Source organism: Panthera tigris, chromosome B1 (genome assembly GCF_018350195.1).
Source record: "Panthera tigris isolate Pti1 chromosome B1, P.tigris_Pti1_mat1.1, whole genome shotgun sequence".
Taxonomy (NCBI): domain Eukaryota; kingdom Metazoa; phylum Chordata; class Mammalia; order Carnivora; family Felidae; genus Panthera; species Panthera tigris.
The window spans coordinates 68,970,265-68,996,008 of record NC_056663.1 but is presented as its reverse complement, the minus strand read 5'-3'; the positions used below and the strand labels follow the sequence as shown (position 1 = coordinate 68,996,008).

The following is a 25,744-nucleotide window of genomic DNA, read 5'->3' as shown; positions in this document are numbered from 1 at the left end:
AACTAGCAAATCAAATTCAACAGTACATCAAAAGAATTATTCACCACCATCAAGTGGAATTTATTCCTGGGATGTAGGCGTTGTTCAATATTTGCAAATCAATCAATGTGGTACACCACATTAATAAAAGAAAGGATAAAACCATTTGATCCTCTCAATTGATGCAGAAAAGGCATCTGACAATATAAAGTATCCTTTCTTGATAAAAACCTTCAATAAAGTAAGGATAGAAGGAACATACCTCAACATAATAAAGCCCATACATGAAAGACCCACAGCTAATATCATCCTCAATGGGGAAAAACTAAAAGCTGTCCCCCTAAGGTCAGGAACATGACAGAGATGTCTACTTTCACCACTGTTGTTCAGCATAGTACCGGAAGTCCTCTCCTCGGCAATCAGACAACAAAATGAAATAAAAGGGATCCAATCTTCAAGGAAGAAGTGAAATTTTAAACTCTTCACAGACAACATGCTACTCTATGTAAAAAACCTGAAAGATTCCACCAAAAAAAATCGCTACAACGAATACATGAACTCAGCAATGTTGCAGGATATAAAATCAATGTCAGAAATCAGTTGCGCTTCTATACACCAATAATCAAGCAGTAGAAAGAGAAGTCAAAGACTCGATCCCATTTACAATTGTACCAAAAACCATAAGATACCTAGGAATAAACCTAACCAAAGAGGTAAAAGACCTGTACTCTAAAAACTATAGACACGTATGAAAGAAATGGAAGAGAACACAAATAAATGGAAAAACATTTCATATTTATGGATTGGAAGAAAATTGTTAAAATGTCTATACTACCCAGAGAAATCTACACTTTTAATGCAATCCCTATACCACCAGCACTTTTGACAGAGCCAGAATAAACAATCCTAAAATTTGTACGGAACCACAAAAGACTCCAAATAGCCAAGGCAATTCTGAAAAAGAAAAGAAAAGCTGGAGGCATCCTGATTCTGGACTTCAAGCTATGTTACAAAGCTGTACTCATCAAGACAGTATGGTACTGACACAAACACAGACACATAGACCAATGAAACAGAATAGAAATCCCAGAAATGGACCCACAACTATATGGTCAACAAATCTTTGACAAAGCAGGAAAGAATATCCAATGGAAAAAATACAATGTCTTCAACAAATAGTTTTGGGAAAACTAGATAGTGACATGTAGAATAATGAAACTGAACCACTTTCTTACACCATACACAAAAACAAATTCTAAATGGATAAAATACCTAAATGGGAGCCAGGAAACCATCAAAATCCTAGAGAACACAGGCAGCAACATCTTTGACCTTGGCTGTACCAACTTCTTACTAGACATATCTCCAGAGCCAAGGGAAATAAAAGCAAAAATAAACTATTGGGACTTCTTGGCACAGAAAAGGAAACAAACAGTCAACAAAACTAAAAGGCAGTCTACGGAGTGGGAGAAGTTATTTGCAAATGACATATCTGATAATGGGCTAGTATCCAAAATATATAAAGAACTTTTCAAATTCAACACCCAAATAATAATAATAATCCAGCCAATAAATGGACAGAAGACATGAATAGACATTTGTCAAAAGAAGATATCCAGATGGCTAATAGACACATGAAAAGATGTTCAACATCACTCATCATCGGGGAAATAGAAATGAAAACCATGATGAGATACCACCTCACACCTGTCAGAATGGCTAAAATTAACGACAGAGGATACAATAGATGTTGGTGAGGATGTGGAGAAAGAGGAACCAACCCTCTTACACCATTGGTGGGAATGCAAACTGGTGCAGCCACACTGGAAAACAGGATGGAGGCGCCTCAAAAAATTAAAAATAGAACTACCTGATAACCCAGCCATTGCATTACTAGTTACTGACCCAAAGGATACAAAAATACAGATTTGAAGGGTCACATGCACAGCAATGTTTATAGCGGGACTATCAACAATTGCCAAACTATGGAAAGAGCCCAATGTCCATCAATAATGAATGGATAAAGATGTGGTATATACATACAATGGAATATTACTCAGCCATCTAAAAGAATGAAATCTAGCCATTTGCAACTATGTGGATGGAACTAGACTGTATTATGCTAAGTGAAATAGTCAGAGAAAGACAAATACTATATGATTTCACTCATATGTGGAATTTAAGAAACAAAACAGATGAACATAGGGGAAAGGAAAAGAGAGGGAAACACTGTATAAAAGACTCTTAACAATAGAGAGCAAACTGAGGGTTGATTGAGGGAGATGGGTGGGGGATGGGCTAAATGGGTGATGGTATTAAGGAGGGCATTTGTTGTGATGAGCACTGGATGGTATATGTAAGTGATGAATCACTAAATTCTGCACCTGGAACCAATTTTACCTTATATGTTAACTAACTAGAATTTAAATAAAGACTTGAAAAGCAAAAAGAAAAAGAAGAAAATTCAAATATTAAATTTTAACTATCACATGTTTATCTTTACAACTAAGTTTCTAAATAAAAACTAGCCTAATCATACACGAACTTAATAGCAAACAAAATAACATATCTAGTTTCACTATTTTGTTATGGTTACCTTTTTTAATTAAAAAAAAAGTCTATTGTGGTAAATACATATGCTGTAAAATGTACCATCTTAAACCAATTACATTCAGAGCCATTAAGTACATTTATATTGTTGTGCCACCCACACCACCACCCATCCAAAGAGCTCTTTACATCTTGCAAAACTGAAATTCTGTTTCATTATGTTTTTTTTATAATTATGTTCACAGGTGCCTGCAAAACAATAATATTAGATCCATATCCATCTATGCTTTCAGAGGACTATACAGTCTTACTAAACTGTAAGTACCAGTGCCAATTAGTTTGCCCATTCCACTATGGTCTGTCAGGCTGAACCACCGCCCTCCATGGTAGCCCTCCTGCCCACAACAGTTGAAGGGGCACGCAGGGCACTATGGTCGAGGGCATGGAATTCTGACTTGAACAGGCTTCCACTTAAGTCCTGATTCACCACTCCCTTGGTCTATAAACTTGAGCAATTTATTTTCCTTTCTAGGCATTGATTCCCTCTAGTGTAAGATACAAATTATAACAGTACCTTCCTCAGGATTGTTGTAAGAAACAAACGAGGAAATCCCTGGGAAGAATTAGGCGCACTACATCTGACACATAAATAGAACTCAATACATACTGGCCATGGTGACAGGAATGATGGCCATTAGAACTTATTCAAAATAAGAAACGCTGATGATAATTAGAATCTTCGAAGGAAAAAACCCAGACTTTTCCAGTAATTCTTTTTCCACTACTCCTGCTTTTATGAATACATACAGCGCTGTAAGGTTAAAAGAGTAAAGCTTTTTTATTGTGATTAAATACATGTAACATAAAATTTATCATTTTAACCATTTTTAAATGTGAAGTTCTGTGGCATTGAGTATATTCACATTGTTGTGCAAACATCACCACCATCCATCTCCAGAACATTTCATCTTCCCAAGCTGAAACTCTGTACCCACCAAACAGTAACTCCTCCTCCTCTGACCCTTGGCAATCACCATTCTACTTTCTGTATCTCTGAATATGACTACCCTAAGTGGAACCATACAATACTTGTCCTTTTGTGTCAGGCTTATTTCATTTAGCATGATGTCTTCAAGGTTCATCCATTTGTTTTTCCATGCACACCCATCAGTGAACATTTTTGGTTGTTTTTATCTGTTGGCTATTATGAATAATGCTGCCGTGAACATTGGTATATAAATATCTGTTTGAGTCTTTGCCTTCAATTCTTTGGGGTATATACCCAGAAGGGGAATTGGTGAGTCACATGGTAATTCCAGGTTTAACTTTTGGAGGAACCACCATACCGTTTTCCACAGCATCTGCACCAACAACATACAAGGGGACTAATCCCTTCACGTCTTCACCAGCACTTCTTGTTTTCTGAGGTTTTGTTGTTTAAGAATTTGTTTGTCTTTTTAAAACAGCCATCCTAATGGATATGAAGTCGTATTTCATTGTAGTTAAAAGCAAAGCTTTTTAAAATTGGTTTTCTTGGGGCGCCTGGATGGCTCAGTCGTTTGTTTGAGTGTCCAACTCTTGATTTCAGCTCAGGTCATGATCCCAGAGTCATGGGCTCAAGCCCCACATCAGGCTTCACACTCAGACTGGAGCCTGCTTGGGATTCTCTCTCTCTCTCTGCCCCTCTCCCCTGCTCATGCACTCTCTCTCTCCCGCTCTCTAAAAAAATTTTTAAAATTAAGTAAATATATAAGTAAATAAAATAGTCTACTAAATGTTCCATTTCAGCAGCTGAACCTAACCTCCTATAGGAAATAATTGTATGGAAATATAACCAAAAGGCACATAAATCAACAACTCCCTATATTTCTATTTCTGTCCCCTTGTTTTCTATCCTACACCACTTTTTTTAATCCTAATCCAAGAAATTCATTCCAGTCAGATTCCTAGTTTGTGGTATCAGGGTTTAGGATGGAGAGACAGCTGTCTAATAATTTTACTAGCAAAATGGAAGAAGGGCCCTGGAGACTCAGAGTCTTAACAGTAACGACTTTTACCAAGTCCTCTTCCCTTCTATCCCATCCCTGCTCTTTTGTGTCTTAGCAAATCACCCAAAGTCAATATCGGATTCATTCCCATCAGGCTCCTATCTTTCTCTCCAACCCCGCATAAATCTGTTCAAAACTTATAAGCAGTGTCTGCTTGGTTTAATGTTCAATGGGTGTGAAAGATGCTACAGTCTTGGTCTAGTATCCAACGGATGTGAAGGATAGTACCACAAATTTTAAAGAGTTCCCCATCTCTTTCCATGGTTATTCATAGCACTGGACTATGTTTAGATGTTAAAGATGTCACATACTTCTGGGTTTTCATAGATAATCATTAGATTCCTCCTTTCCATTCACCTGTAAATATTCATTAGTCCTTACAATGTGCAAATTTTTCAGCAAGACACCACGGGGAGGTGGCACCGAAAGATAAGTCAGACATGCTGCCTTCCAACAGTTTACACTTTAATATTTCAGGTAAAGGGCTTTGATACCACTGGGGCAAGGCATGCCTCTTGCTCTCCAGAGGCTTATGATCTAGGGTGGGAAACTATGCCAATATACACACAACAATTAGAGAACAATTAGAGAACGATGAAATCCGAAACCCGTGTTGTTCAGACCAAAATTCCTGTTAAGTTTCACTGAAACAAGTGACCATTTGGGGTCTGGAGCAATGAAGGATGGCTGGGGAAAATGAAGAGGACTGGGAAAAACAGATGAGTATAGAGTACAGGGGTGGATCAAATGCTTTTACCTGGGGGATTGCTATTGGCTTTTAAAGGAGCCCCCTGAGGCGCTCATGGGGAAGTATTGTAGCTATTCTTTACCCTTCCTGTGCCCAGATGGGGTTCTAGACCTACAAGGCAAGGAGAGAAGTGGCTCTAATATGGGGCATCATCTCCTGTTACCCCTAAGCAAAAGTCAAATACGGTGGGAACGGGGAGTCTCTCAGCGGGAGAAATTTTATAAGCTGTCAAATTATAAGAGTAGAGAAAAGTGCAACATCAGTGTGGTCCATATATCTGTGGAAGTGAAATTTGAAGTAAAACTTGCATATGAATCATAGGCAGAGGGGAAAAAGAAGACGGATATAAGAATGGGAGGCATGAATAGAGGCGTCATAAATAATATATACTGAATGCTTATGACATGTTACAACCCAATAAAGTAGGTACTAAGATTACCTCCATTTTAGAGTTGGGGAAACTGAGGCTTTCAGGATTTAACTGCTTAAGGTCACACTATTAATAAGTAGCAAAGCTAGGAATTGAACTATCAGACATCAGAGTCAGAGCAGCAAACTGCTGTATGGACATGGAGGTAGAAATAAACATGGCAAGGGGTACCTGGGTGGCTGAGTCAGTCAAGCCTCCGACTTTAGCTCAGGTCATGATTTCCTGGTTCAGGATTTCAAGCCCTGCATCAGGCTCTGTGCTACCAGCTCAGAGCCTGGCACCTGCTTCGGATTCTGTGTCTCCCTCTCTGGCCCTCCCCCACTAGTTCTCTCTCTCTCTCTCTCTCTCTCTCTCTCTCTCTCACTTTTCTCTTTTTCTCTCAAAAATAAACAAAAACATTAAAAAGAAAGAAAGAAACATGAACAGAACAGAGTTGACTCAATCTGCAGAAGAGTAAGAACTGAAAAGGTGGATGTCAAACTCCTTAACAAGCATACAATGTTGCCATGTCCTTTTTTCCAGAACAGTCCCTGCCTGCCTCCCAGGTTCATCCCCTGTCCCTCTCCACAATGCCTTCATGGTGAGGCCTCACTGAAATACCTGGTGATCCCTTACCTTGTTGTTCTCTCTCATCTCTCTTGCCTCTGCATAAGCCATCTCCTCTGCCTACGTTAACTCCTACCCATTCTTTGCTTTGTGAATGATATCTTCATCTGAATCTCTATCCATCCAGTTGTGCATTCTCTAGTAAAGCCTTCTGTCTCCTGACTCTCCCAAGCATTGCAGTCCCTGCCCCCAACAAAGGCAGATGCCTTCTCCTCTGCAATTCAGAGCAACCCTACATTATATGCTTCTCTTTTCCCCATGTTGCAGTAATAACCTGTTCATACTCTGTCTTCCCTCTAGACTCAAAGCCCCTCAAAGAAAGAGATGATATGCCTAGCACACTGCCGTAGAGTATAGGTACCCAAAAAAGTTTAATGAATAAAGGCATAAATGAATGGAATGACTGATTGATTGATTGATTGATTGTGGGGGAATTAAAACCTAGACATGAAAAGGTAAGTGATAAAGAACTTTTAGAGACCCAAAAGAAGGGAAAAGATCTGATAAGAATAGTATACAAGAAAATCTAAGATGGATGATTATTGTTTTTCCTTTCCTTATTGTTAGATATCAAGAAGGTAACACATTTGGGGTGCCAGGCTGCCTCAGTCAGTAGAGCATACAACCCTCTGTCTCAAGGTTGTGAGTGTGAACCCCACATTGGGTGTAGAGATTACTTAAAAATGAAATCTTAAAAAAAGAAAAAGAAGGAGATAACACATTGACTGTAATCATTTCTCTTTTTTCAGGTATCTCAGTCATAACAGAATAACTTTCTTGAAGCCGGGTGTTTTTGAAGATCTCCACAGACTAGAATGGCTGTATGTTTAATTTATGTGTCATTTTATAATATTAGTTTTTATATTCTAAATATATAAATGAATCCATTTTTTCTTCTGGCTGGCAGGATAATTGAAGATAATCACCTCAGTCGAATTTCCCCACTAACATTTTATGGACTAAATTCTCTTATTCTCTTGTAAGTACTAAAAATTAAGACAACTATTTCAATGGAAAGAAAAGACATGAATAAAAGTTACTGCCTTAAGTTTAACAGCATTAAATTTGGAATTGTTCAAGCCCCAGAAAGGCCTTTCTGACTAAAAATCATCTCTTAATCATATCCTATGAGGCTATATTGTAGTTTTAACAATTATATAAGACCTTCTGTCCTCTAGAACATGAGCCCCTCAAAACTGAATACAGCCTCACTGCTGTATTTTATTGAAATATTCTCAAGCATACCACTACTGCCCTGTATTCATCTTAGTAAAAATAATAATAATAATAATAATAACAATAATAATAATATTCATTTAAAATCACCTCCTTCTCACTACCCACTTTTGAAGGGTACAGGCTTTTTTTCAGTTACTAACATTGCTGCTTCCTCCATAAGACAACTATCATTTGTTGAATTTTATTACTAACAAGCACTCAAACATAACAAAACTTACAGAAAAAAAAAGAGAAGATAACTAACTTAATAGATTTTCATGGTTTCATAAAGAATAATGATAATACCATATTTGACTTAAGATGAAAAAAGAACCAGAAAAAGGTGACTTCTTCTCTTTCTTTTCTTTTTCAGAGCACTGATGAATAATGTCCTCACCCATTTGCCGGATAAACCTCTTTGCCAGCACATGCCAAGACTGCACTGGCTGTAAGTTGCTGTACCTTTCCTTAAAGGAGTCAGCTAACTTTTCTGGTTTTGCCTAGTTCCCTTTGGATATTAGGCTTTTAAAAATGATAGGTTGTTAATGTCATATCATATTTCCTCAGATTACTTTAGCACGTTTTTGTTACTGAGCAGCCCCATTGTCTAAACTAACTCCTCTAGATTCTCGCCAACATAAGACATCTTTAAAAACAAAAAAAATTGAGAGGCAGGAAGAAAAAAGACAGAAAGGATGTCACAGTAGCTATAGAACATCTCCTCCTCCTTCCCTCTGTCGATCTATTTTCACCTTTTAATTTGATACAGAAAGACTAAATCACTTTAGCCTCATTCCTAAATTTGCATAATGAGAACATGATATTTAGAATTTATATTTAACTCTAATCACAACAGAATATGTTCCATAAAGTTTTTTACACAGTAGCTTTGCATATGATAATAAGAATCACTCTACCTATTAAGAACCAGTAAATTTGCCTATTTAAAACACAGTAAAAATGAAGAAATAAGTGACCAAAATAACTGTTTAAAAGTTCAATCAATAAACCGCATATACAGTATTATATGAAAACCTCCTCTGTGTCTCATTTTGTGTGAAATTCTCAGAAGGTTTGTTTGCTGTTTAATTTTTAAGCTCACAGCAGATTAGAAGTGCCAGATTAAAAGTAGAGGGGAAAGATGAAGTTCAAAACATCAGTGAGAAGCGACAACTATCAACCTGATAATAAAGCAGGAATGGGAGTGCTATAAAGAACAGATAATAATTCAAAACACACTAGTTTGGAACCATTTAGGGGAAGACAAACATCCCCGGAGTCATTACTAAGTCCGGAGGGCGTCTTGGTATGACAGCACAGTACCCGCATTGATGACAGCTAAAGTATTCAAGAAAAGGGCAAATTAAGTTCAATCTCCTTGTCGTAATTAAATTTTGTTTCAAATGAACACATTAACAGTTATTATGTGCTCAGTAATCCAAACTTAATAATAAAGCAAAATTGGTTAATATTTACATACATAAATTAGCAATTAAAAATTCATGCACTGACACCAGCAGCAAATGTAGGAGACATTATGCAATACACTAATAAACATTTCCTTTGCCTTTAAAAAGGCAGCCAAATATACATCTCAGATAAAAATTTAAATGATTAAGTTATACTACTAAAGAGGTGGGCTTTTTACAATTTCATCACTAAAGTTACCATCTTTAAATTTTAGCTATCTAAAATAACTCATTTCATATGCATTCCTGATAACATTATCCCAATTTTAATGCCAGTAATAATAATTTTTGCTTTATAAGTATTCATTTCTTTTAAAACTAATCACAGTGCCATAGCCAGTAAAGACATTAAATCAGTAATCAAAAATCTCCCTCCCAAACAAGTCCAGGGATGAATGGCTTTCCAGGGGAATTCTACCAAACATTTAAAGAAGAGTTAACACCTATTCTTTTGAATAGAAATGGAAGGAAATAGAAAAAAATAGAAATGGAAGGAAAACTTCCAAACTCATTCTATGAGGCCAGCATTACCTTGGTTCCAAAACCAAAGACCTCACTAAAAAGGAGAACTACAGACCAATTTCCCTGATGAACATGGATGCAAAGATTTTCAACAAGATACTAGCAAACCAGGTCCAACAATACATTAGAAGAATTATTCACCACGATCAAGTGAGATTTATTAATGGGATGCAGGTCTATTTTAATATCCACAAATCAATCAGTGTGATACATCACATTAAAAAAGAAAGGATAAGAACCACATGATCCTCTCAATACATGCTGAAAAAGGATTTGACGAAATACAGCATCCTTTCTTGATAACAACCCTCAAGAGAGTAAGGATAGAAGGACCATACCTCAACATCATAAAGACCATACACAAAAGACCCACACCTAATATCATCCTCAATGGGGAAAAACTAAGAGCTTTCCTCCTAAGGTCAGGAACACAACAAGGATGTCCACTCTCACCACTGTTATTCAACACAGTGTTGGAAGTCCTAGCCTCAGCAATCAGACAACACAAAGAAATAAAAGGCATCCAGATTGGAAAGGAGAAAGTCAAACTTTCACTCTTTGCAGATGACATGATACTCTATGTGGAAAACCCAAATGACTCCACAAAAAAAACGCTAGAACTGATCCAAGAATTCAGCAAAGTCACAGGATATAAAATCAATGTACAGAAACCAGTTGCATTTCTATACAGCAATAATGAAGCAGCAGAAAGAGAAATCAAGGAATTGATCCCATTTACAATGTGCCAAAAACCATAAAATACATAGGAAGAAATCTAACGAAAGAGGTGAAAAATCTATACACTGAAAACTATAGAAAGCCTATGAAAGAAATTGAAGAAGACACACAAAAAATGGAAAAACATCCCATGTTCATGGATTGGAAGAACAAATATTGTTAAAATGACTATACTTCTCAAAGCAATCTACACACTCAATGCAATCCTTATCAAAATACCACCAGCATTTTTCACAGAGCTAGAACAAAAAATCCTAAAATTTGTATGGAAACAGAAAAGACCCCGAATAGCCAAAGAAATCCTGAAAAAGAAAAGCACAACTGGAGGTGTCACAATCCTGGACTTCAATTTGTATTACAAAACTGTAATCATTAAGACAGTGTAGTACTGGCGCAAAAACAGACATGAAGATCAATGGAGCAGAAGAGAGAACCCAGAAATGGACCCACAAATGTTTGGGTAGCTAATCTTTTTTTTTAATGTTTTTATTTATTTTGAGACAGAGAGAGACAGAGCATGAGCAGGGGAAGGGCAGAGAGAGAGGGAGACACAGAATATGAAGCAGGCTCCAGGCTCCGTCAGAGCTGTCAGCACAGAGCCCGACACGGAGCTCAAACTCACAGACTGTGAGATCATGACCTGAGCCAAAGTCAGACGCTTAACCAACTGAGCCACTCAGATGCCCCATATGGGTAGCTAATCTTTAACAAAGCAAGAAAGAATATCCAATGGAGTAAAGACAGTCTCTTCAGCAAATGGTGTTGGGAAAACTGGACAGTGGCATGTAGAAGAATGAACGTGGACCACTTTCTTACACCATGTACAACAATAAACTCAAAATGGATGAAAGACCTAAATGTAAGAAAGGAAGCCATCAAAATCCTAGAGGAGAAAACAGGCAACTACCTCTTTGACCTCAGCCGCAGCAACTTCTTACTTGACATGTTTCCAGAAGCAAGGGAAACAAAAGCAAAAATGAACTGTTGGGACATCATCAGGATTAAAATCTTCTGTACAGTGAAGGAAACAATCAGCAAATCAAAAGGCAATTGACAGAATGGGAGAAGATATTTGCAAGTGACATATCAGATAAAGGGTTAGTATCCAAAATCTATAAAGAACTTATCAAACTCAACTCCCAAAAAACAAATAATCCAGTGAAGAAGTGGGCAAAAGACATGAATAGACACTTCTCCAAAGAAGACATCCAGATGGCCAAGCAACACATGAAAAAATGCTCAACATCACTCATCATCAGGGAAATACAAATCAAAACCACAATGAGATACCACCTCACACCAATCAGAATGGCTAAAATTAACAACTCAGGCAATAACAGATGTTGGCAAGGATGTGGAAGAAAAGGAACTCTTTTGCACTGCTGGTGGGAATACAAACTAGTGAAGCCCCTCTGGAAAACAGTATGGAGGTTCCTCAAAAAATTAAAAATAGAAGTACCCTACGACCCAGCAATTGCACTACTAGGCATTTATCCAAGGGATACAGGTGTGCTGATTCGAAGGGGCACATGTGCCCCAATGTTTATAGCAGTGCTATGGACAATAGTCAAAGTATATATAGAAAGAGCCCAAATGTCCATTGACTGATGAATGGATAAAGAAGTGGTATATATAAATATAATGGAATATTACTTGGCAATCAAAAAGAATGAAATCTTGACATTTGCAACAACATGGATGGAACTAAAGTGTATTATGCTAAGCGAAATAAGTCAGTCAGAGAAAGACAAATATCATTATGATTTCACTCATATGTGGAATTTAAGATACAAAATAGATGAACATAAGGGAAGGGAAGCAAAAATAAGATAAAAACAGAGAGGGAGACAAACCACAAGAGAATCTTAAAATACAGAGAACAAACTGAGGGTTGCTGGTGGGGTGTTGCGTAGGGGGAAGGGCTAAAGGGATGAGAGGCATTAAGGAGGAGGACACTTTCTGAGATGAGCACTGGGTGTTACATGTAAGTGATGAATTACTAAATTCTATTCCCAAAATTATTATTACACTATATGTTAACTAACTTGGATTTAAATAAATAAATAAATAAATAAATAAAGTGCCTCTACCTTGCACATGAACTTTAATTTAGCAAAGCATAAACTAAAATATCTGATAGATGTGTTGGTAAAAAAATATATCTATTCTTTAACTGATTTAGTGGAAAAATACACATAAAATAAAAGACATATGACAGCCCAGGATAATTTGCTTGCAAGATACATGACAGGCAATAGATTAGGGCCTTTATTATAGTTCTTTCAAAGCAAAAAATAAAAACTGTAAACACCACAACAGAAGTTGGGAAATTCAACAAGTTAGAAATATAAGTAATAAATAAGCACATGAGGCAATAGCCAAAGGTAAACTAGGGATCAAGAGGGTAAATTAAACTTACTCCTATATGAGACAACGCAAGTTTATTTGTAGGCAGGAGAAGTGGGTATAAAGAATTTGAAAATACAGACAATGATAGGGATACACTATGGAGCAAGGTGCTGGAGATGTGGAAACAGACAGAAAAAATCAAATGTGATACATATATCACATTTAAAATGAATGAACCAGCCCTACTTCAATCAACATGGCTCAGTTTCAAGAACATAATATGAATTATAAAGAAAAAGTCATCGAAGAGACATGTATTACAATTCTATTCCAACAATATTATGCTTAGGATATAGAACTGCAAAACAACATTGCTCCCTTTCTACTGATGAGAAGGAACTTTATCATCTACAAAATAATACTGAAAAAAAATGGACTTTAGAACAGGGACTATAACCAAGGATAAAGAGGTATATCACATAATGATAAAAGGGTCAATTCAGCAAGAAGACATACTAATAATCTTAAATGAGTAAACAGTTTCAAAATGATTAAGATGATAACCACAGAAGTATAAAGAAAACTAACTAGGAGTCATAAGACACCAGTTAAAACCAACAAATCCACTAAAATGCAGATATTTGATATTCCTAAGGTGAAAGATTCCTAAGGTGAACATTAATAAAAAGCATATAACTGATCAAAATCATATGGTGGGAGAGAAGTAAAAGAGCAGAAAGGAAAATAATATATACTCATTTTATCATTTCTTATTATAGGAAATTAATAAATATTGTTATTCTCTAAGAAAGACAATGTATTGGGGTGCCTGGGTGACTCAGTCCATTAAGCACCTGACTCGGACTCAGGTCATAATCTCATGATTCGTGAGTTCGAGCCCAACGTCAGACTCTCTATTGTCAGTGCAGAGCCTGCTTCAGATCCTCTGTTTCCCTCTCTCTCTGCCCCTACCCTACTCAGGTTCACTCCCTCTCTCTCTCTCAAATATAAATAAACACTTAAAAAAAAAAAGAAAGAAAGATTGTATTGGGTAAAATTATCATTATAAATATAACCAATAGAATATACAAATCTTTCTAAATATTAAGAGTTTTTTTTTGTTAAAAAAATTTTTTTTAATTAGTTTTCTTTATTTTTGAGAGGCAGAGAGAGACAGAGCGCGTGTGGGGGAGGGGCAGAGAGAGAGGGAAACACAGAATCCGAAGCAGGCTCCGGGCTCTGAGCTATCCGGACAGAGCCCGACGCAGGGCCCGAACCCACGAACCGCAAGATCACGACCTGAGCCAAAGTCGGACGCTCCACTGACTGAACCACCCAGGCGCCCCAAGAGTTTTTATATTTGTTGAAAGCTTTTTAACCTATAAAACCATATAGTAATATTTTTAAATTTTTTTAATGTTTATTTTTGAGAGAGTGAGCGCACGTGCATGTGCATGTGCAAGCAAGGGAGGGGCAGAGAGAAAGGGAGAGAGAAATACCAAGCAGCCTTGGCACTCTCAGTACAGAGCCCACCACGGTGCTGGACGAATGAGATCGTGAGATCATGAGATCACGAACTCATGAGGTCATGACCTGAGCCACAATCAAGAGTCAGATGCTTAACCGACTGAGCCACCCAGGCACACCACCACACAGTAAGATTTTTAAATAGAAGACTTAAGTCAGATATATTAGTCATATCAATAAACTTAAGTGGGCTTAACTTACCTATTGAAAAGAAAAAGAGATTTTCAAATTGGCTCACAAAACAAAACCTAATTCAGCGCTGTTTACAAAAAAAAAACAAACAAAAAACTATATCTAAGTGATTAAGAAAGATCAAAAATAAAAGGCTGGCCTAAAGTATTCCATGTAGATGCAAATCAAAATTTAAAAAGCAGGGATCATATTTTTTATCTAAATAAATAAAATTCTGGCCAATTTGCATTAAGCAACACTAAGTTAATTTAAATGCTACAATGTACAATTTCTTTTTTTTTATTATCTTTTTCATGTTTATTTATATTTGAGAGAGAGAGATAGTGCACAAGCAGGGGAGGGGCAAGAGAGAGAGATGGAGACAGAATATGAAGCAGGCTCCGGGCTCTGAGCTGTCAGCACAGAGCCCAAAGAGGAGCTCAAACCCACAAGCCATGAGTTCATGACCTCAGCCAAAGCTGGACACTTAACCGACTGAGCCACCCAGGCGCCCCAACAGGGTGCAATTTCTAATAAAAGGCATTACATTATAAGTATATGTCCACCAAATAATTCATATAGTAACCAAAGGGAATAACAGGCATACACAAGGAATAAGACATAATAATCCACCTCTTTTCATCCGTGAAATATCAAGTATAACCAAAAGGGATATATGAAGAACTAAATAACATAATGAACTAACTCTAATTGATGTATATCAAAGTGCAATGTACTTCTCAATAACAGAACTGATCTATTTGGGACATCAGTGTGCTCAGCTAAAATACTACATTCCCAGACTTCCCTGCATCTTGATGTAACCACATGACTAAGCTCTAATTAATGATGTGGAAGAAGTATCATGTGGACTTCTGGGGAATCTCCCTAAAAAGAAAAAGGCAGCCCCTTCCTCTCTTTCGCTATCCAGAAAACGTAGATATGATGGCTCAAGCTTAGCATCACCCTGGACCATGAAGACAAGGGCATGTAAACAGTGAATATGAAAGATGTTTCTAACAATTTTGTAAAACTACCATACTAGCCCTGGACTGCTTAACAGTAGTTGTGTATTTATGCTGTTATAGTTGGGTGTCTGTTATATGTGCCTGCACCTAATTCTGATAGAAATAAACCTGAAAGCAAAGAATGTCCAAAGAACATTCACCAAAATTGACCATATATTTTAGGACATACACATACATAAGCCAAACTCAAGAAAACAGATGGAGGGATTAGCCTAAAGCAGGAGAAGGGTCATCTCTTCCTCTTGAGACTAGAAGGAGACCAGGTGCATATACAGGTAAGTTTGTAGATGTTGGGCAGAAGGTCAAGGGCTTCTCCCCGCTTCATCACCTCAGTTTTCTCCATGAAACAGGAGCCAGAAAGGTTTTGGAAGGTAGGGGAGGAAGTAGAGGTTTACGAGATTTGCGTGTTTAGAATGCCACTACATTCTAGGGGATAAGAGAGGAAGTTGAGAAGAAACAGCCAAGATTGTTGATGCTTTGGGGTTTTGTTTTTGTTGTTCTTCAGATCAAAGAACCATATTTTCACTTTCAACCAATGACCAGATTAGCCAAACTTAATGACAATGTATAAAGGGAAAAAATTAAATGGGTAGAATCAGAGGCTCATTAAGTTGGAAAAGTAATCTAGACATAAAGTAATGAAAACACTCCTTGTCAGCTCCCTTAGAGCTTGGAGCTAAGGAACAAGAAGCAGATTTGTATGCCTCAAACCAGATCCCTGTGTATCAAGGATAAAAACCTCTAATTGTGGGAAGAAAGCCAAAACAAATTCCCAAATAAATGTTAAAATAAACTCAAAATTAAACTAACAATTTAGTCAAAAGTCCCTAATTTATGGCTCGATGTGTACCTCTTACTGATTTATACCAATGATGAATTAATACTAACTTAAATGCTTTTGTTCGCTTAATAGGAAAAAGAAAGTTACAATAGTAGCTAACAAGAAAAGTGTTATCAACTCACCTTAAGAATACTGTGTGAGACTTAAGAGAGCATCACCATCTGGTGGCAGACTCGTGGTAATGACAGTAAAAGAGGAAAGAAATGGACAGTCTCTGTTACTGACAATATATATTGTGAGCGACCAAAAGCTTAGACCAAAGCTGATGACCAAAAAAAGCAGTACCATAAGCACTTAATTTCCAATTTAATAGATTAGTAGAATTTTTCTTTAGAAGGATGACCTAGAATCAAGATTTAAGACTTAATGTAATATTCTGTATAGTACAGAAATCCTATCTACAAAATTCTTGAATTACAGTATATTTCCTCTGCTAAATATCTGTAGTGATAATAAGCTTATTCTCTGGACACTATAGATTGTGAGGTTGAACTTTAAATATTTTGTGTCATTCAACCAGAAAATCTAATTTTGCAATCTGATGCAACATAGGAGAACCCTATAATATCTTCTACAGCCTGACTTCAAATATATCTCTCTTATTTCGCCCTTTTCCATTACAAATACACCCTTTTCCTCAACTGACTTGGTTTCTAAACCCCTTACATCTTGGTCTTCCAGATTGTTCAAATATTCCTTGATTTGTCAACATTTATTTTTATTGCAATGCCCAAAATAGAACCAATTTTCCCACATGTGGCCTAGCCAGCAGAATATAGGTACTTCTTTTAATGCTACCCATGTTTCCCCTGCAGATTTTAGTAGCTGTGTCACACTTCAGCTCATATACTTTCGTCACAATTATTCTTGAATAGCTCTATATTATATGGTGAAGAGTAAACTAAGTGTTGGGGTAGACAGAGTAGATTTAAGGACAAGTATTTATTCCTGAAAGTATATCCCTAACCTCAGCTAACTCTTTCCTACAAACTTCCACGATAAACCTAACAATAAGATAAAAGACGGGCAATAAAAGGATGCTTTCATGATTACCATGAAGAAGAGACACTAAACATAAGTTTTTTGACAAGTTTCACTGCTCAGACCAGACTTCTGATGGTGACATAGCATCACACAGCAAGGGAGTGTAAGTAGGGTCTACACTGATCTCCCTGAATTAGAAATTGTAAAGCCAAGGATAGCATTGGCTTGTGTGGCAATACAATAAAGCAAACAGTGGTGTTCTCAGTGGTAAAATGCTATTGAGATTTTTTCCAGGGGGTGTTTAGGCAAGGGAATTAGAGGTGAAATATTTTTTTGGCAGCAGGATAATAAAATCTTCGACAGAGTGTAGCAAATAGGGTCACCCCACTTAGAGGAATGCTATTGGTAACCCTCTAGACAGATGTTTAATACAGATCACTATTAAATGTCTGTTAAGTGGATATTTATCATAACAAAGTTTTTTAATTTGACTTCTCATTCTCTTCACATTTCTCAGGATAACATATGTGCCTATATGAACATATGATACAGATATGACTCAAAACATTTTTACTATGAACACAGAAAAAGAAGCATTACATATATATATTATTTCAGCTATTATGTAAGTGGCTACATATGAGAATCTATATGAAACAAACAGTATGTGAAAAAAAGATATTTTATTAGAAATCAAATAATTCTTGATCAATTTATTTCTATGATTAAAATTTAGCTTTATTATTTTTGTTTTTATGTTTCAGGGACTTTGAAGGCAACCATATCCATAATTTAAGAAATTTGACTTTTATTTCCTGCAGTAATTTAACTGTTTTGTAAGTAGTGTTTTATCCTTTTGATGGCCTATCTCTTTACAAACAAAATGAATCATTTATGTGAACATAAGTTAGCATAAACATGCACAGTAATTATGGCAAATGTTCACTGATGACTTAAAATTTTCTGAAACTGAAGCATATTGGCAAAATTATTGGAGTTCAAACCCAGCTTAACAAAGATTCACAACATAACATGGATCATCGCAACGGTACTGTATTATTTGAGACCTGTTTTTCTCGAACTTAAGTGATACCCACTTTAATGGAAAGAAATGTTCACAGACCACCTAAAATCTCTCCTTGGATCTCAGTTTGAGAAACACCAAATTAGTCGTATTCTGTAAGAATGTTTGCCCTTTGCAAATTATTACTGTAAAGATTGTGGGGACAAATTGCATTACAACTAAATTTTTTTAAAACACTGCAGAATGTCTGCACCTCTAACGCTATAATTGTGGACACCAGGATAAACTCTAGAATGTTACTGGGTATAATTTCTCCATCTGCCTCTCTGGCCTATTTTTATTTATTTATTTATTTTAATGTTTATTTACTTTTGAGAGAGAGAAAGGGACAGAGTGTTCATGACAGAGGGGCAGAGAGAGAGGGAGACACAGAATCTGAATCAGGTCCAGGCTCTGAGCTGTCAGCACAGAGCCAGACGCAAGGCTTGAACTCACAGAATGTGAGATAGTGACCTGAGCTGAATCAGACGCTTAATGAGCTAAGCCACCCAAGCGCCCCTATTGGCCTATTTTAAATTCACATGGCTTTTCCCATGAAAGTGAAGGATGCTGAGGTGTCTTGCAATATGAAAACACAACTGCCTCATTTACAGTTTCTCAGATCAGTGTTTTTCAAACTGTGGGTTCAAACTCACAAGTGGATGATGAAAGCAATATGGTACCTCCTGATTAGCTTTTTTAATGAAAGTTGAATTGAATTGGGTAAAAATGTCGCAGCACAATTTGGATCATTAAATGTATTGTTTTATAAATCTTGGCTTGTGTGGGTGTTTGTCGTGTCCCAACGTAAAATGCATTTTTTTAAGTGTAGTTACCATGGGAAAAGTTTGAAAACCATTATACTAGAATCCATCTGGAAACCACACTAGAATCCATCTAGAAATCCATACTAGAAACCAAAGACTAGGACCCCTGTGTACAGGCAATGCAATAGTTACCACTGATACAATAATTTTTTCTCCAGTATGCTCCCCCCATTCCAATGGGTTCAGGTCACTGAGATGTTTGAACTCTTGTGCAATGAGCTCAGCAGTCTTCGGGTGCAGGATGCTTATATATCAGTCATGCAAAAAACAGTTCCTACTAACTGCCCAAAGGAAACCAAATTGCAACTAAAGGCCATAGACCAAATAGATATTTGAATAACTTACAACTTCTTTGTTGTTCTACTTGTATTTGTTTTTAAAGAAGCCTCTTTGTGAAGATATCATTTGTGAATTTCCTCTTGGCAGGTGCTCGCTCTTTTCTGGTCTAGAGATCCTGGCAGGAGATGATAATGATTTGGAGAGCTGAGAGGAAATAAATACGTTAGGATGGGACAAGACCAACCTCCAGGGTCGTGCCTCACAATGTTTAAAGAATTGGAAACATTCAGAACACATAAGATCAGTGCAGAAATGAATCAAGGGGTGCCTGGGTGGCTCAGTCTGTTAAGCATCCAACTTCAGCTCAAGTCATGATCTCACAGTTTGAGGGTTTGAGCCCTGCATCGGGCTCTGTGCTGACAGCTCAGAGCCTGGAGCCTGCTTTGGATTCTCTCTCTCTCTCTCTCTCTCTCTCTCTCTCTCCATCTCCCCTGCTTGCACTCTGTCTCTCTCTCTCAAAAATAAATAAACTTGAAAGAAAGAAAGAAAGAAAGAAAGAAAGAAAGAAAGAAAGAGAAAGAAAGAAAAGAAAAGAAAAGAAAAAAGAAAAGAAAGATAGAAATGAACTGGTCAAGAATTATATACAGTCTGATTCAACATCCCAAACTAGAGATCTTCTGAATTGGTCCAGCTTAGATTACACTTCCTTAGGTAATTCCACTCTAAATCACATCAACTCCAATGTGTGTGAGTGCTCGTGTGCAGGGTATTCTGTTAGAGAGACATGCGATGCAGGCTGGAGAAGAGGCAGTTCTATAACAGCTCCCTGTGCTCTCGGTTGCATGATATTCAGTCTGTTTTCTCAAGCGTTGAAGTTTTCACTAACTCCCTTGCAGAATTCTTCCCTACCTCACTTAAAAAATCAAATAATTTTTTTTCATCATTAAAAATTTTGAGAAATTTAAGACTAAAACAAGACTGGGTAATTTATCATACTACAAGATACTTGATGTGCAAATCACTATATATAATTATTTCCTTTTTTTAGGCTGTTAATCCTCTCTCCAAAAACTCCTTTATCACTTACCTCAAAGAGCTACAACATATTTTTCTTTTTACTTTCAGGGTAATGAGGAAAAACAAAATTAATCATCTAAGTGAAAATACTTTTGCACCTCTACAAAAGCTAGATGAACTGTAAGTTTGATTATGCATATATTGATAAGACTTTTCCTTCTATTGTTTTAGTTCACACTTGTTACATATATATGCTTTTATACATTTGAGAAATATTTATCTCTTTTCCTAGCATTATCTGTATACACTTTGAACCATAAATGAACTCAGACAGCTTAGAAAAATACACTTTAAAATATATATAAAATAAGTATTGAGGAAAATGAGATTTTTTTTCTTTTATTTTTGAGAGAGACAGCATGAGCAAGGGAGGGGCAGAGACAGAGGAGGACATATGATCCGAAGCGGGGTCTATGCTGACATCAGCAAGCCAGATGCAGGGCTCGAACTCACAAACCACGAGATAACGACCTGAGCTGGAGTCAGATGCTTCACTGACTCAGCCACCCAGGTGCCCCAAGGAAAAGGAGATAAAGGAAACATAGCTAAATAATAAAGTCAGGGTAAAATTAATAAATAAAATACATCCTCTGTCCCATTGCTAGAGAGGAACAGCACATTTGTTTTTAAGTTTCCTAAAGAGTTAGGATTCAGAGACCTTAAAACAAAAAGACATACTTTGCTAATTCTGGAAACAAAAGATAATCTTGGATCCAAAAGAAATCAGACATCCTTGGATAACATCCCAGCCTATAATAATGGAAGAGAGACATAAGTTGAATCAGCTATTTATAATGTCCCTTTTTTAAGATCAATGACAGAATTCCAAAGAGTATTAAAAACAACTCTCTGATAAAGCAAAGCTTTGTGGCCCAAGCACATAGTAGCTGATTGTCAGAATAAAATACATATTGAGCAATGGATGAAGTCCGTGTTCTTCGGACAATTTTTTTATGTTTTAGTATTAATTTTCTCAATTGGATTTTTGCTAAAGTTTGAGCTAACAACTACGGTTGACCCTTAAACAACATAGGTCTGAACTGTGATGGTCCACTTGTACCTGGATTTTTTTCAGTAAATACAGCACAGAACTGTAAATGTATGTTCTCTTCCTTATGACTTTCTTAATAACACTTTATTTTTTTCTAGCTTCCTTTATTGAAAGAATACAGTATATAATACATATAACATACAAAATATGTGTTAATTCACTGTTTATGTTATCAGTAAGGCCTCTGGGCAACAGTAGGCTATTAGTAGTTAAGTTCTGGGGAAGTCAAAAGTTATATGTGGATTTTCAACTGCATAGGGGTAAGGCGGTCAGCACCCCTAACCTCCACATTGTTCAAGGGTCAGCTGTAGTTTGGTTTTGTGTTTTCTGGAAAGAATCTGGATTGTGGACACATCAACATGTTTTGACAATAAGCTGGGCAGAACATTAAGTTATTAAAACTTTTCCATAAAAAAACTAAAGAATGTAAACTAGAATGTTTCTCTGGATACCTTACCTACATACTGAGACAGATGGAGGTAATTTATATGCCGCATTCTGCTTGAAAACATCAATACACAAGCCATTGAAACCCCCAATTTTTTCATTTTTTTGAAATGAAACATTTTTTGGTAGGCAGTAGCAATCATTCACTAAATGTGCAAGAAAATCTCAATAGGTATTAGACCCAAGCAAGTTTTGTAACAACTCTTGGAATCTGGCAACTGAACCACATCATCAGTAAATAGGAAATTATTTTATTCTCAATACTAAGGAGACATGCAAACAGGTGGTCCAAAGTTATTATCTAGGTATTAAAATACAAGTTAGTCATGGGCTCCATACTTTTCCTTGTTTTATCCTACTTGCAACCACTGTGTGAGTATCAGAAAGCAATTCTCCAGGGGTGCCTGGGTAGCTCCGTCGGTTGAGCGCCCAACTTCGGCTCAGGTCATGATCCCACAGTTTGTGAGTTCGAGCCCCGCATCGGGCTCTGTGCTGACAGCTCAGAGCCTGGAGCCTGCTTCAGATTCTGCATCTCCCTCTCTTTCTGCCCCTTCCCCGCTCATGCTCTGTCTCTCTCTGTCTCTCAAAAATGAATAAACATTAAAAAAAAATTTATAAAAAAAAAAAAGAAAGCAATTCTCCAAATCCTAACTTTCATGGTGACATTAAGGTGCAGGTTCTATGTGAGTATCAATAACCAGCAGGGAACATGAAACACAAACAGTGAAGTCCACAACCAGTGCTAATCCAGGTTCAGGGGTAAAGGAATGAGCAAGAAAACCTGCAGAGAGCATAACCAAGACGAATCATTAGTCCTACCAAAAGCCTGCTGAATCCCATGTTAAACACTGGCTTGAAAAATCCGATTTCCAAGGATGAAAATGGCATGTTTTCTAAGAGGCAATGGTTTAAAATGGGTGGTTCTAGGGGCACCTGGGTGGCTCAGTCAGTTAAGGAGCCGACCTCAGCTCAGGTCCTGATCTCGCAGTTTGTGAGTTCTAGCCCCAAGTTGGGCTTTGTGCTGACAGCTCAGAGCCTGAAGCCTCCTTCAGATTCTATGTCTCCCTCTCTCCTGCCCCTCCCCCATGAGCACTCTGTTTCTCTATCTCTCAAAAATATCAATCAATCAATCAATCAATAAGTCTTAAAGAACCTCAAATCTAAAACTATCATGCCCTTCAAAGTTGAATAATCTCACTTTTGATTTATAAGCACTCCAACTCATGTAACAAATACATACATTCTCCTACTTTTCCTTGTGGCAACTAATAGGATTTGGAGATGGGTAGGGAAAGTGGTTAGGCTTTATCTTAGCATCTCTTGATCACTTTGGAGAACTAAAACCTATTGAAATGTTATCTTGTTTAGAAGAATCTGAACCTTTTTCATGAGTGCTGCCACCACCAAAGCTACCACAAGATCTGTTACCTTCACAACCCTTCTTACAGGGGCTCCTGGGTGGCTCAGTCAGTTGAGCATCCAACTCTTGGTTTCGGCTCAGATCATCATCTCACAGTTCGTGAGTTTGAGCCCCACATTGGCTCTGCGCTCACGGTGTTGAGCCTGCTTGGGATTCTCTCTCTCTCTCTCTCTCTCTCTCTCTCTCTCTCTCTGCCCATCCCCTGCCCGCTTTCTCTCTCTCTCAAAATAAATAAATTTAAAAAATAAAATAAAACAAAAAAACCATTCTTACAAGGTCATACTAAGCTACAAGGTCATACTATGCTAGGCAGCCCAACTTCTACACATACACCCAAAGTATCCTGCCCCAAGAGCATATGAGATCCCATGCATGTCACCTGTGAAAGATGCTTGACCCCACAAGAATCACTTCCATTTGGTAATCATAATAAACCCAAGCAAATGAAAAAATTAAGGCTCCAAATTATACTACTGCTCTAACGCAAAAGGTTGAAGGGAATGAAGGAAAGGGGAAAAGAGGCACAACACATATATTAATTAAATTAGAAAATTGGATCTGTTGGGATAAGATCAAATACCATCAAGCATTTGTCTCTGAAAAAGTTACGAAATGGGTTATTCTTATATTTTCCTGTTATACTCCTTTTTTAAAACGTTTAGACTTCTGGTAATTAATATAACTCACTAATAGCACTGTTTAAAGTTGTATAATGGTTCCCTAACAAATTGCAGTACAATCAATAAAGTCTTAAGAAAATAATATGACATGGTTGCAATTCTTTCTCTAGGGATTTAGGAAGTAATAAGATTGAGAATCTTCCACCGCAAGTATTTAAGGATCTGAAGGAGCTCTCACAATTGTAAGACTGATACTAATTTTGTCACTTGATTTCTCTATTTTTAATTTCTTTTATTTTTTTAATTGTAATAATATCTATAACATAAAATTTACCAGTTTAACCATTTTTAAATGTACAGTTCAGTGGCATTACGTACATTCATATTGTTATACAACTATCACTTCCATCTCCAGAACTTTTTCATCCTCCCAAACTGATACTCCGTACCTATAAAACAATATCTCCCCATCACCTCCCCTGACTGACATCTCTCTTCTGTATTTATTAATTTGACTACTGTAGGTACCCATTAGGTGGAATCATTCAATATTTAAGCTTTTGTGACTGGCTAATTTCACTTAATATAATGTCTTCAAGGTTCATACTTGTTGTAGCATGTGTCAGAATTTCTGGTTATTACTCTGAATAATAGCATTAATTAGTAATAATACTATTCTAAATAATTCATTGTGTGTGTGTGTGTGTGTGTATATGTATGTATATATATATATATGTATATATATATATATATATATATATATATACATATATATATATATATAGAGAGAGAGAGAGAGAGAGAGATACACATATATACACATATAAACATAAACATTGTGTTTATTCATTCACCCATTCATGGACACTTGAGTTCCTCCCACCTTTTAGCTATTGTGAGTAATACTGCTATGAACATGGGTGTACAAATCCCTGTTTGAGACCTTTCTTTCAATCCTTTTCAGTATATAGCCCCAGAAGTAAAATTGCTGGATCATACGGTAATTCTATTTTTAATTTTTTAAGGAAACAACATACTGTTTTCCAAGCAGCTACACCATTTTACATTCCCACTAGTAGTGCACAAGAATTCCAATTTCTCTACGTCTTCAACAACACTTTTTTGGATAATAGCCATCCTAATGGATGTGAAATGATATCTCATTGTGGTTTTGATTTTCATTTCCCTAATGGTTAGTGATGCTGAGCACCTTTTCATGGACTTATTGGCCATATATCTTCTTTGAAGAAATGTCTATTCAAGTCTATTGCCTATTTTTTAAATTGGGTTGTTTTTTGGTGTTGAATTATAGGAATTCTTTATGTATTTTAGGTATTAAATCTTTTCAATATATGATTTACAAATACTTTCTTCTATATTCTGTAAATTGCCTCTCCACTCTGTTGATGGTCTCCTTTGACACACTGAAGTTTTTAATTTAGATGTAGTCCAATTTTTCTGTTTTGTTGTTGTTGTTGCCTATGCTTTTGGTGTCATATACAAGAATAATGCTTAATCCAATGCCCTGAAGCTTTTCCCCTATGTTTTCTTGTAAGAGTTTTATAGTTCTAGCTTTTATATTTAGGTCTTTCACCCATTTTCAGTTAATTTTATACATGATGTAAGGTATGGTTCTAAGTTCATTCTTTTGTATGTGAATAGCTATCTGGTTTTCCCAGCACCATTTGTTGAAGACTGTCCTTTTCCCATTAAATAGTCTTGGTGCACTTGTTGAAAATCACTTGACCGTAT

At 36.7% G+C, this 25,744-nt stretch overlaps 2 protein-coding genes across 5 annotated transcripts in view; one reads left to right on the top strand and one right to left on the bottom strand.

The window, feature by feature from the left end:
• The window catches only part of CB1H4orf46 (chromosome B1 C4orf46 homolog), an 85,738-nt gene that overhangs the window by 37,497 nt on the left and 22,497 nt on the right, over positions 1 to 25,744 (bottom strand). The window lies entirely within an intron of this gene.
• The window catches only part of RXFP1 (relaxin family peptide receptor 1), a 133,965-nt gene that overhangs the window by 97,333 nt on the left and 10,888 nt on the right, over positions 1 to 25,744 (top strand). For 2 of the 3 annotated variants that reach the window (XM_042983690.1, XM_042983691.1), the window contains 7 exons: positions 2,775 to 2,846; positions 7,111 to 7,182; positions 7,269 to 7,340; positions 7,953 to 8,027; positions 17,973 to 18,044; positions 20,503 to 20,574; positions 24,163 to 24,234. In XM_042983690.1, coding sequence (XP_042839624.1) covers positions 2,775 to 2,846; positions 7,111 to 7,182; positions 7,269 to 7,340; positions 7,953 to 8,027; positions 17,973 to 18,044; positions 20,503 to 20,574; positions 24,163 to 24,234 — 507 coding nt within the window. The remainder of the gene's footprint in view (positions 1 to 2,774; positions 2,847 to 7,110; positions 7,183 to 7,268; positions 7,341 to 7,952; positions 8,028 to 17,972; positions 18,045 to 20,502; positions 20,575 to 24,162; positions 24,235 to 25,744) is intronic. The other variant, XM_042983692.1, reaches the window with a different exon arrangement.